This window comes from Dasypus novemcinctus, chromosome 26 (assembly GCF_030445035.2).
Source record: "Dasypus novemcinctus isolate mDasNov1 chromosome 26, mDasNov1.1.hap2, whole genome shotgun sequence".
Taxonomy (NCBI): Eukaryota; Metazoa; Chordata; class Mammalia; order Cingulata; family Dasypodidae; genus Dasypus; species Dasypus novemcinctus.
Genome location: NC_080698.1, coordinates 23,474,465 through 23,487,060, shown reverse-complemented (window position 1 = coordinate 23,487,060; position 12,596 = coordinate 23,474,465). Strand labels below are relative to the sequence as shown.

Here is a 12,596-nt window from a genome sequence, read left to right as displayed (position 1 = left end):
GGGTGCCTCAGGGATACAACTAGAGAAGGCCTATTCTTTATCCCACCAGAAGGGAGAGTGGGAAAGCGGGGAGACTGGGAAAACCGACCTGAACTCCCAGTTCTTTCCGGTCCTTGGAGGGCATTTGAGTCCCTGCTTAGAGGTGAGCCCTTCTCCCTTGCCCTTGTTTCTCATGCCCCAGGGCAGATGGCTTGGTCCCAGAGAGCTGTAGATATTATTACTGAATGTAACAGAGGGCACTGCCCTGGGAAGCTGCCCTCTCACCCATTCCTCAGCTCGGACATCCTAAGGTAGGGGGCAGAGGTCTTTGCAGTCAGCCTTAGTGTTCTGGGGATGAGTTCTCATGCATAGGTTGTCACAGAATTGAGTAGAGAATCAGCTCAGAGACTTGCTGGAAACCTGGGGAAATTCCACATGTTTTTTTATGGTAAGAGACTGCCGTGGGCTAGTGGTGGGAAGCAAAATTGTTGCCACAGGATGAGGAGTACCTGCTTTGTCTACACAAGTAGACCAGTATTCCAGTAATCATGATAAGAGGCACTAGCATTGAGCAAACCCTTACCGTGTACTCTACACACTTAGCTGGAGTCCCCTGCTCAATCCTCACAGTATCCCTCTGTGTAACTTTTTTATTGTCTCTATTTACAGAGGAGGCTCTGAAAAGTTAAGTAACCAGTCACCAAGCTAGAAAAGGGCAAAGCTGGACTTCTGACCCAGCCGATCCTGAACCCATCCTCTTAACCACTTCATGATAAGATTTCTTTTAAAATTAAAAAAAAAAAATTACACACACTCTTGACAACCACTAATGGAAATATATATATATAAAGACAAAAAACTATTGCAAAATAGATAGAGCTTTTAAAGGAATTTGTGTGTCATTCATCAAAACAGCATCTCTATATATATATATATTTGGAAAACAGTCTTTTGTCAATTTTAAGGCCTCTTGTTTAAATAAACAACAGGGCTAGAGACAGTATCTGGTGCATGCTTGGATTTCTGACCCTGGGCAATAATCCCTAAGCTGGTGGGTTTGGAGGTCTGTCATTCCTCTCTGCTTAGAGAACAGTCAGCACAAAGACGCATTCCTATGGAGGGTTAAAAGAAATGTGATGTTTAAAAGAAGCACTGCTGGCATTGCACCAGAGAGCGTTCTGGGGACCAGAGTTCTGTATCCCTCTGCTACATCACAACATGTCATCTGGAGAAAATGGAAGTGATGACAACTTCCTACTTAGAATCAGAGACCAGAAAGTGGTCTTAGAGTCGCCTCTCACCTAGGGAAGGGATTGCATCTAGACTGCCCTGCATAGCATCGCCTCCGCTTGAACTATTCTACTGAGGAGGAGTCTCTGCTGCCAGAGACGGCCAGTTCCTAGTGGGACTGCGATGACTGTTTGAACCTAGTTCTAAGGGCCCTATCATTTTGTCATTTCTTCCTGATTCTATGCTCTGGAACTACCACAATCAAGTTCAATCCTTATACATTGAAGCGCCTTAACTACATGAGGATTATTATTTCCTTTCCCACTAGCCCTTCCTTTTCTAGGAAAGAAGCACTCACTTTCACTTTGTTTATGGACTACAATCCCAGGTTTCCCTGTATTCTCATCATCAACATCCTTTTTAAGTTCAATGACAAGAACCAAAAACGCTACTCAACATCTGTCTCAATAGCAATAGGACCACAATTTACCTTGAGCTCTTTGTTCTGTTATTATGGGATGGGAGAAATACCAGTTAGACTAAATGCAAGTCAGCAGTTTTCAGATAAATAAACCTAATGAACTGAAATCTGGGACATATAGGAAAATGGATGGTTTTCATTCATGACCTAGAGCTTGCCTCATCTTCCCAAACTGCCTTGAACGGAACGGAATTTGGCTGGTATCATTCTCCAGATTGGAACTGTATGGTAGTGGTAAATAGACAGTAGGCGTGTTCAAAGGTTGATTGTTTCAGTCATAGCAAATCTCCTCCCAGCTGCCAGGTGTCAACTCTGTAGAGCAAAGAAGGCAATTTCCAGCTGAGGAGAACTATTTTGCCAGCACCTGCTTTGACCACTGATGCTTGAATTCTTTGTGCTTCTCTACCATAGTCGAGAATATTAGGAGAGTCAAAGGAGAAATTTAGGCTCAGGAGACCCAAATGTGCATCTTGGCTTGTCTGCCTCCTGGCTGAGACCATGAGCAAATAAATTCCTTACGTTCTCAGGGGTTTTGTAAATGGTGATGAATAATCCCATTTCACAGGGTGGCTTAAAGAAGAAATTGTGAGAGTACTTTGCAAAGTAAAAGACACTGTACAAATATTAGATACTATTAGAAATGGAGGAGATTTTAAAGGAAGGAAAGCCATCTTGGGGCCTGAACCAAAGTATGGAACAGAAATGGAAAAGAAAGATTTGAGTTTGGGAATAATTTAGCAGAGATGGTAATCATGCAAAATCTGGAAAGCCTCCTTCAAATCCCTTTGAGGGCCAAGAGCCCAGCAGCCTTTGCCAAGACCCGCCAGCCACTGTAGGTAGTCAGCTTTCAGACTTACAGATACAGGGTCTTCTCCATGTGGTCGTTCCTATTTTTCAACTGTTTCAAAGTTAGCACTGGTCACTAGCTTTCTCTCAGTCCTTCCTTCTAATGACCTGTCCAGGCCAGGTACCAGGTGAGTCTCTAGGGACAGCCATGAATGAAACAGGCACAGCCTTTGCCCTCATGACGTCCTGGGGGAGAAAGACATTGCACAAAAAATCACTGAGTTGCAGTGGCAGTCAGTGCTGCAAAAAGAAAAAGTATAGGATTCTAAGAGAACCTAATACAGGAGAACCTTGGGAATCATCTTGGAGATGGGCAATAATTCAAGAAGATTGAATGAGCTCCTCTCTCAATAACTGATCAATGAATGTTTGGGTCCTTAGAGTTTACGAAGCTCTTTCTCATATGTTTTCTCACTTGATCTGGCTGCCAATCCTGCAAGTCCATTGAAGGATCATGCTGTTTCAGAAATCTAGAAATTTAGAGAAATCTTAGGGACATGAAGTGATTTTTCCCAAGGTCAACCAGTTCTGTTACTAAATAACTTTTGAGCAAATCCTTGGCTCTACCCCATCCACCCCACCCCAGGAATGGTTGGTCATTAGCTTCTGTCTCTGCCCCTTGGGAGTTGATATTTTGAAAAGTAGTTTTGAGGAAACAACAGTATGGAAAAACACTCTGATAGGTACTTTCCCGGGAGTGGAAAGTTGAGTGGAGGTTTGTAGATCCCAATATCTGTCTCAGCCAAATGGTAAAAGGAAGCCTGCCTGAGATGTGAAAAGACATCCTAACTGCTTTGTGTGCATCACAGTCTTTGAAGTTTCCAGTAAAATTGGAAACCCTCTATGACCCCAATTGGAGCCCCCCAGCCTTACCTATACCTAGAAGAGCATGAGTGATCCAAGTCAAAATGAAACAAATCACCCAGATTTGCTTACGATTTGATCCCTTAGCTGCTATTTGTTCCCTGCTCACTATTATTCCAATACTGAATGTTCCAGGCATTGTATCAACCCACTGAAGTAGGTACTATTAGTATCTCCATTTTGCAGAGGAGGCAAATGAAGCTCGGAGAAATGAAGTGACTTGCCCAAGGTCATACAGCTTGTAATTGGTAGAAACAGGATTCAAACCTGGGTCTGAGTCCAAACTCCATGCCATCAAACAGTACACTCTACTACACCCCCTCTCCAAAACCTGAAAATAAATTCCATAACTACTTCCTGCATTTTCCTGCTGGGTTTTTGAGCACCCTAGGTTGGGAGATGCAACAGCAGCCTTGGGCCAGTTTTGAAAGGCTCAGGTACCCTCCCCACCCTCCCCCACAGGCACCCGCCTCCCTCTGGGTTGAGGCTGCCCACCACCACAGTCCCTCCTCTTGAAGGGAGCCAAGGTAACTGTACCTAAGACCTGAGGATTCAATTAGGACAAACCTGCTGCCAAATTACACCAAAATCCAAGGTACAAGACGCGACAGTGACCTTAGTTGCTTCTCTAGACTGGTGAGACATCCACAAGAGGGAGGGAAGAGAATGCAAAGCTATGGGTTGAAATGAAATAGCCAAGAGGTTTCATTTTTTTGTTTTTTTCTGGTCAGCTCCGTGTGCCAGCATATTGTTTTTACTATGATGCTGTGATACAGCATTGAGCTGTGAGCAATTAAACATACATGCCAGCCTCATATCCGTCCTCTTCTTCCTCCTCAGGTGAAAGCGGCTTCCAAATATGTGGATGTACCTGTGAGTATTTGAATCTTTTTTTTTTTCTTTCATTAGAATGTTGATAGTGCTATTTTTGTTATTCAGTGCTAAATTGTATACCCCTGACTTGAGTCATTAGAAAGAAGGGAGCCAAAAATATTTCAGAGTAAAATATCTTTTATTGAGACGAGAGTGATTTCTTGGATTAGAAAGAGAGTTTCTGTTTGAGGCTAAAACAGGTACACTTTCATGTTTGGTTTTGTTGGTTTCTCTGCTCTGTTTCATTGTACTGTCATCCTGCTCACCTCCCCTCCCTCCTTCATGCCTGCCTTGGAAGGAAAGATGTGAGCTAGAAATCTGCACGAGGGTGCCGGTATTTTCTTAAAAACAAATAAATTCCGCATTTGTTCATTTTGGGGTCAATTCTGCCCTTGTTTTAAGGAAACCTTACGAAACTGCTTATAATTAGGGCAGGCCTCATTAATGAAGAGAGCCCTCAAAGTTCACAGAGAAAGCCCTTCAAGTTGCCCAGAATTTACATTTAAATTGAGGTTAAGTACTGCGCACGAATGCTGGACTATGGGATTACCTGTGATAAATCAGGATCCAGTTCTAGACAGACTTTGCCCTGCCTATTAGCAAAATAAAATGAGGAGATTTAAATATATTGTAATAAAGGGGAAGAGAAAATGATTCTGTTTCTCCATCTCTAACAAAAGAGGTGTGAGTCTATTATAAAATATTAAATTTAGAGAGCTTATCTCAACAGCCACCAAGGGCCCTGTCCTGAACGTTTCTCATTCTGAACGTGGTTAAGTGCCCTCCTTGTTCAAATACTTATTTGTTAAAATTTGTTTTTTTTCTAAAAGGATTTATATTAACATTTAAATTCATTTCCCCAGGAAGCTAAGTGTGTAATGGTTTATAGGCTTATTTCTCAAAGGAAGACAAAATGGAAAATTGGAGTGAACTTAGCATTAGCATATATTTTATTTGTTTAATGAAAGAATGTACAATCAATAATTATGCTTTGAATTTATATAATACTTCTCATCGAGGGACCTCAGACTCCTTCAGATAGATCGTCGTTCTAACGGAGAATGGGAAAATCTCACGTAACTGCAGGGAGAAAAGAAGTTTAGTCATTTACTTTTCCAAGCCCCAAAGTATGAACTTTCAGTTCATGGGGAGCAAAATACTCATATTATTTGGGTCTGTTTCTCCTTAAAATAGAGATAATAATACCTACCTGGTGGGATTCCTGTGCAAATTAAATGAGAAAACACATATGGAACGCCCAGGCCCTCCTTGGCACTCACTAGACATTTCAGCAGCAGGAAAAGGACTTGTCCGTGGTGGGGGAGGGGGCACAATGCCTGCCCACTCACTATTGTTGGGGTGGCGCTGGGGGAAGCGGTGGTGAGTTTGCCAACATCAGCCCCTCACCTGCTCTGGACTTCGGCGGTGATATACGTGGAAATTCTAGGCTCTAGTGGCTAAGGTGTGTTGTTTTGTAGGCCTCAAAGCAGAGGAGAGATCTCAGCAGTGAAGTGTGAACAGGTGACCAGTAGACAAGGCCCAAATACCAAGAGATACTTGATCCAGCAATTGGAAGGAGCATCAGGTTTCGTTAGGATGAACCCCATGAAGCTGGCCTTTTGGGTAGGTCATGAAAGTCAAATTTGGTGATTTCATGAGGTTCAACCTAATAATTCCTATAGGACAGATTCAGATTTATAGTAAAGATATGGGGGAGGGGGTACTCTGTGTCACCATGAAAGGTCCCCTGGTCTGTCCTCCTCTAGTGTTCATGCATTAATTATGCGATATCGGAAAGCTTCCTAGGCTAAGAGGAAAAAATGAGCACAGTCTCCACCCCCTAGAGAGGTAGGAGAAAGTGATGCAGCATGTCCCCAAATATGGCCACTTACCCGTGATTATAGGCAGTACAATGGTAACACCTCCCACCAAGCCTTGTAACGCCCTCTCTGTGCCGGGCACTGCTCTGAGCAGTTGACATTGACTCTGCACAAGAGCCCACTTTTCTGATGAAGAAACTGAGGCATAGACCCTTGCCTAGGGTCCCACAGCTGGTACATGTCAGGGAACCATGCCAGATGGCAAGATGATTGAGTTGGCACATAGACAAACATCTTTTTTTTTTTTTTGGTAGTTATTTGCTTAGTGAGTGTTAGAAAAAAATATAATTAGCATATCAAAACCATGATTTCATCAACTACTATGGCTTAGGACAAGGCAAAACTGCAAAATTAAACTGATTAAAATACACTTTTATAGCAACAGTAATATTAAAATAAAGGTTTTAGTAAATAAACAATTTTATAGTAAATAGTAGTATATAATACACATGTACAATGTGTACATTATTTACATGTAGTAAAAAATGGTAGTCAATTATTTCTTAAAGTAACTATAAAGGGTTAATATCCCATTTCACAGCTGAGGAAACTGAGGCACAGAGAGGTTAAGTAGCAGTCCCAAGGTCACCTGTTGAGTGAGTAGCATAACAAAGATTCGAACCCTGGTAGTTTGACGGCAGAGCCTGAACTTCCGGTGGTGTGCTAGAGTCTGCTAACGCTGGCTCCCAAGAGTCAATTGTGTACATCTCTTTCCAACTCTGCCTTCAGTAAGGCCACCTTGGTAATTTGAATCAGCCACGCTGGGAGTATTTACACCACAGAAACTGGCAAGCGATAAAAGCCGAGGTTTGTTTTGTTTGTCTGTTTGTTTTGTTTCAGAGAGCTGGTTTGCCAGCACCACACTGAATATTGCCTGCTAAAGCAGAGGTTCCCAAACCCAAATGTGCAGCAGTAATACTTGGCAAGGTTTTGGGTTAGCTTTCAATTTTTTTTTTCAAATAGAGATTCCCACCACTCCCTCCCACTACTGCATCTCCCCTACCCCACCCCAAGATTCAGATTCAGCAGTTCTGGGATAGAGTTTGGAAATCTCTTGCTGAAAAGCTCTCCAAGAGATAACACAAGTTTGGGAGCCAGTGGACTAGCTCATTGATGGACTAACTTGGCTCTATATCCAAATCACCTGGGGAACATTTACAACTCTGAAGCCCAGGCTACTTACCAGACAAATTAAAAGAAAATTTCTGGGGATGGGGCCCAGGCATCAGCATTTTTTTAAAGCTCCCCAAGTTTTTCTAATTTGCAGCCAAGTTCAAGTATAAAATCATTTCTCAGGTTGACCTAGCTCTGAAGACTCTAGGTTCATCTGTGTTGCCCTGTGAGGTTTTTGGCATAGTTTATTGGTTTAATTAGACTAGTAGTTAGTCACCTTTGAGATTTGTCTCTTAATTATAGGGAGAACCACTGCTGCTAGTCCCTCAAACTGTGTATATTACCCACAGCATATCTCTTTGCCTTACTCTATGGTGTATGTAGCAGATTTTGCATTCCTAATTAGGTCATGCTTAGGATCATGAAAATTTGAGTTTGCTCTCCTCAAACTCAAAAGCGTCCTGGTAGGGACAAGTTTAGTCCTGTTTTTCCTAAGCCACACAATGGTTTATTCACAAATTATGTCTTCCACACACAGATAGAGGTAACTGCACAGACATGTATTTGTTTGTTGCTTGTTGAATGTGTTTTCTAAAATCTACAGACTACTCTGTCAGTCTGCCCAAGCCACATTTAAAATAAACAACGTAACTGTGAGGTATCAAAACCATCACCTAGAAGTTTATCTCATCGTCTGTAGGTATCACTGTGGTATAAACTCTAATTTATCTAATAACACCAGGTGTTCAGACAAGTATTGTCTTAGTTTGCCCGGGCTGCTATGACAAATACCACACTGGTTGTCTTAAAAGGAACTATTGTCTCACAGTTTCAGAAGCTAGAAGTCCAAAATCAAGGTCTCCCCTGAACCATGCTTTCTTCCAGAGTCTGTAGCATTCTGGCACTGCCTTGCCACAATCTTTGGGGCTCCTTGCTTGCACCTCTGCCTCAGTCACATGGCAATCTGCCTCATTCTCTAGCTTCTACAGACTTCTGGTTTCTACTGAGGTCTGGCTTCTACTGATGACTGCATCTGAATTTCCTTTGCTTAAAAGGACTCCTCTCAGATGGATTAAGGCCCACCGTCATTCAGTGTGGCCGCATCGAAACAGGCTCTTCAAATATCCTAGTGACAAATAAGTTCACACCCTACCTAACAATAACATCTTCCAAGGTCCTGTTTACAAATGGGCTCACACCCACAGGACGGGAGCTGAGGACCTGGACATGTCTTAGTGGGGGGCATGATTCGATCCCCAACAAATGCGTATTCCAGCTAACTACAGGTTAGTTTGTTTGTCTGTGAACAGTTTTTATTTTAACCATTTGCCTTGGAAATCTGCTTAGAATGCATTGCACATCCTTCCCTGCCTGTATAAGCTGGGTGCTAATCATAATGTAACCGTTTCTCGATGCCTGAGGATCACCTGGATGACTATTTTCCCAGTGGCTGCACAGTAGCCCCTGCCCTCAGGGCCCCGTGGCTTCTGTGCTCTTCTGGTGAGTCTCGTGCCTGGCATTACAGCTGAGCCACTGCCCTCGTGCCCAGGCAGCAGAACAGTGACCATTCTCTCTTCTCAGCACATTTGTTTCCAAAACTTCCCCTCTTCCCCATTCTGGTTCACCAAGCAATGGACAACCAAAGACCCACACTTTTGAAATTGGATATAAACCTGGTTAAGAAGGAAGGTGGCTGGAGGGGGGGGGGGGGGGGGCTGCGTCCCTACTCTGAGGAAAGTATATATATTTTAATGCAAAAACTTTGTCATTTTAATATTGATGTCAACTCCGCTGAGACCCCTTTTTCCTTCTTGGTTCTAAAGTAGATTCTAAAGATAGGTAAGGCTATGAAGTGATACAATATTGTGGGGGTTAAAGCGCAGTGGCCCATAAGCACAGTGATTCATGCAATGTATGGCTAAGGCACTTTCACCGCCATTGTTTTATCTGATCATCATAACAGTCCTTGAAGGTAAGTAGCCGAGCTGTTCTTATTTCCGTTTTTACAGATGGAGTAACTTAGGCCCAGAGTAATTTAAACAATTTGCACAAGCTTCCACTGCTAGTAAGTTGAGGAAGGGAGGTGGGGGAAGGGCCCAGTAAAAATCCAAGAAGTCTGAATGAAAAGCTTTAAAAAAAGTGTTTGGAGAATGGGGGCAAATTCGCTCGTTCTTTCATGGATTCATTCAGTCAGCAAATATTTTCTGAGTACCTACTATGTGCCAGGCACCATTCTATGTGCTGGGAGTACAACAGAAAGTAGACCAAACAAAGCAGCTGAACTCATGGTGCTTTGGTTCTCGTGGGAAACAACAGACCAAAAAACAAAACACAAAACAAGAAATAAGTATACAATACAATGCTAGGCATCAATAAGTGCTATGAAGAAAAATAAAACAGATCTTTTGATGGAGAATCGTGGTACTTCTTTACTACCTTGGTGAGATGAACCACTGTTGCTATTGTTTTAAGTTTTTAAAACTTAAATACAATGCCCCTTTAAAAGCACAGTAAACCTAAGTGTGAAGAGAAGCAGTGGTGCCATTGCAGTAGCATTGCATAGGTCTACTGAACTTGGCTTTGGATCTTAGCTCTAAGATGGCTGCAGGTGCCCAGGAAAAGAAAAAATCCCTGTCTGCCACAGATACCAGCAGGAAGAAATGGAAACAATAACAAGTTTCTTAAGGGCCCCAGGCAGGGGTCTCCTCCCCTACTGAGAATGGCCTTTGATGTGCAGCTGCCAAAGGGAGAGGAGAGTGGTGCCAGTTTAGAACTGATAGCTATCACTTACATCTCACTGGAGAACCGTTCTTGCTTTGTATCATAAAACTGCAACAATTACAGGACTATCATGGAACCTGCTCAATCCATTCGCTGAAAATTGCTTGAAAGTGTAACACTTGACTGCTGTGGCTTTGGGTTGTCCTCATTGTTTTTCAAATTAATACCTTGTCATTGTTTCAGCAGGTGTTAAGAAATGTTACTAGCATCCGAGGGGCCAAGCACTGGCCCTTTTGCTTGATAATTGTTTGCTTTGTATCAGGGAAAAAAATACAGTCCTACTGTTTCCAAACCTTCCTCATTTTCACCCTGGAAATTACACAGAAGTGTTAACTAACTTCAATTTGCAAGGCCTGACAGTCATGTCTTGTAGAGAAATGATACTTTATGATCTAAGGTAAATCACAGTAATGAAAACTAATCTTTTTAGTTATTAGCAAACATACATACATACTGTGGAAATTTAAGGCGTTTGTGGCAGCTCTCCTAATGACCCATATTACAGTGTTTTAATAGGCTTCTTTGGAGATAACTTTGATTGTGACATCTCAAGCAGTGTGCATTCTGAGTTTCTTTTTTTTTATTTTCTTACAATAAATTGTTTACTAACCACTGGATGAACCACCTGCTTACCTTCCCAGAAAATCTAATTTATTTAAAAATAAGTCTCCTTCTCTCCCCCTTTTTTTAATCCTTGGACTAAAGCCTGCACATGGGGGAAGCAAAGACACATGTCAAATGTCTCCTCTGAGTAAACTATTAGCAAATTCCTACTACATACTCAGGTTTAGCAACCCCCAAAAATGGGATTTGGATAAAAGGGGTTGTAGACTGAAATGTGATTTCTTAGCACTTTCTCATTTAAAAAAAAAAAAGAAGGTGAATGGAGTTGGGAATAGCTATCACCTTACTAATGATACATTAAAGGCAGTGGAAGAGAAAACATGTTTTGGTGTTCTTTAATTGGGATTTCAACCCAAAGCAAAGCCAAAGAATGTGTCTGGGGTCTCCAGTGAAGATTTATCCATTAGAGCACCTTTGCCAGAAAAAACAAATTAGTAGAAACCATAACCCTGCCATCCCAACTCCCTTCTTAGCCAGGCTTGATTTCTGGAAAGAGCAGGAAGTTCTACTATCAATTCCTACTGATCCAGGCTCTGCCTAACTGCACTGCGGCTGCAAAGGTGACCCAGCAAAGGGGTGCCTTAGGGCAGGGTGGGTTGGGACAGGGTGGAGAGAGTAAAAATACATCAAGGAAGAATCACTGTCTGTAAATCCCGTTTTCATGTTTTCCTGTTCCTTTGCAGAAACCCGGGATGGACGTGGCCGATGCCTACGTGACTTTTGTCCGCCACTCTCAGGATGTCCTCCGTGATAAGGTCAATGAGGAGATGTATATAGAAAGGTTATTTGATGTAAGTAAATGCCTTCTCCTCCTTGAAGACCAAGGAGGAGACCCTCCAAAATGTGACAAAATAAGAGACAGGAGGATAAGTCACATTTTGAGAAAATGGATTGGTCCTGATTCAAACAAAATCTTTTCCTCTCCCTCTGCCTTAGGCTCTTCTCTGTCGTGTGTCTGTTCTGAACTCACTCTGGTGTGGCAGTGTCTGGGCTCCAGTCTGTGTGACACGTAGGACAGCGGGCAGCCCCTCGGGCAGGCTCATTCCCGCACAAAGCTTGGGAGGCAGCTTTCTCTAACTGGCAGAGCCCCTCCTTGTCATGGCCCTCCCCCTTGCAACCTGGCCCCACTTCAGGGAGACGTCCTCGTCGGTGAGGCTGAGGCCAGGTCCCTGTCCAGGTGGTGGAAGCTCTCCCTGGCACCTGCTGTGGCATGCAGATGTGCAGTAAATGTCGCATTGCCACTGCTTGCAAGGCTGTTCCATTTCTGGAAGATTAAAATCCTTAGCCCTGGGCTTCGGGAAACATTTATGTTAGAGTTGCTCAGTCAGGTGCAGTTCTAAACCATTGCTTCTCCTGCTCACCCACCCACCTCAAAATTTGGGAGGTAGACAAAGGACAGGCACATTGGGTGGTGAGACCCAGACAAAAACTTTTCAGATAACACAGATTTCTGAGGGTTAATAGTTAACAAGCAATCTTATGACCACCGTGACTGCATCTGCATTGCCAAGCAGGGGAAAAAAAATCTGCTTCGGTCTCAAACTACCTACCTTTTTCAGGCCAAAGCATATGGGGTTGCCTAATTTAGCCAGATATTTTGCTTCCAGTTTCCACCGAATTTGCCAGTGTAGACCCAGCCAGAGTGCGCGGAAGCTGCCCTCTCTGTCTCTGTGTGGCCCTAATTGTGCAGCATACTTCTGTCTTGTGACGCGTGAGCTCCGCCTGTCCAGGTTTCCGTACTTTCAGTGCCAGCCTGAATGTTAATGTTTTGGTCGACTATGGAATCCGTGTTTCTATATTTTTTCTGTGATTGTGTTCAGCAATTTACATGGGGGGTTTTTTTTGGTTTTGTTTTGTTTTTGTTCCATAGCTAAGTGAGCTCATTGTTGGCACCGCTTTAGGACTCTGCAGCTTCCGACTTAAAT

General features: G+C 42.9%; 1 protein-coding gene across 9 annotated transcripts in view; it reads left to right on the top strand.

Annotated features, from left to right (window-relative positions):
• Positions 1-12,596, top strand: part of CADPS (calcium dependent secretion activator) — a 488,130-nt gene that overhangs the window by 435,433 nt on the left and 40,101 nt on the right. For all 9 annotated transcript variants that reach the window (XM_058288916.2, XM_058288912.2, XM_058288909.2 and 6 more), the window contains 2 exons: positions 4,241-4,273; positions 11,355-11,462. In XM_058288916.2, the coding sequence (XP_058144899.1) occupies positions 4,241-4,273; positions 11,355-11,462 (141 nt within the window). The remainder of the gene's footprint in view (positions 1-4,240; positions 4,274-11,354; positions 11,463-12,596) is intronic.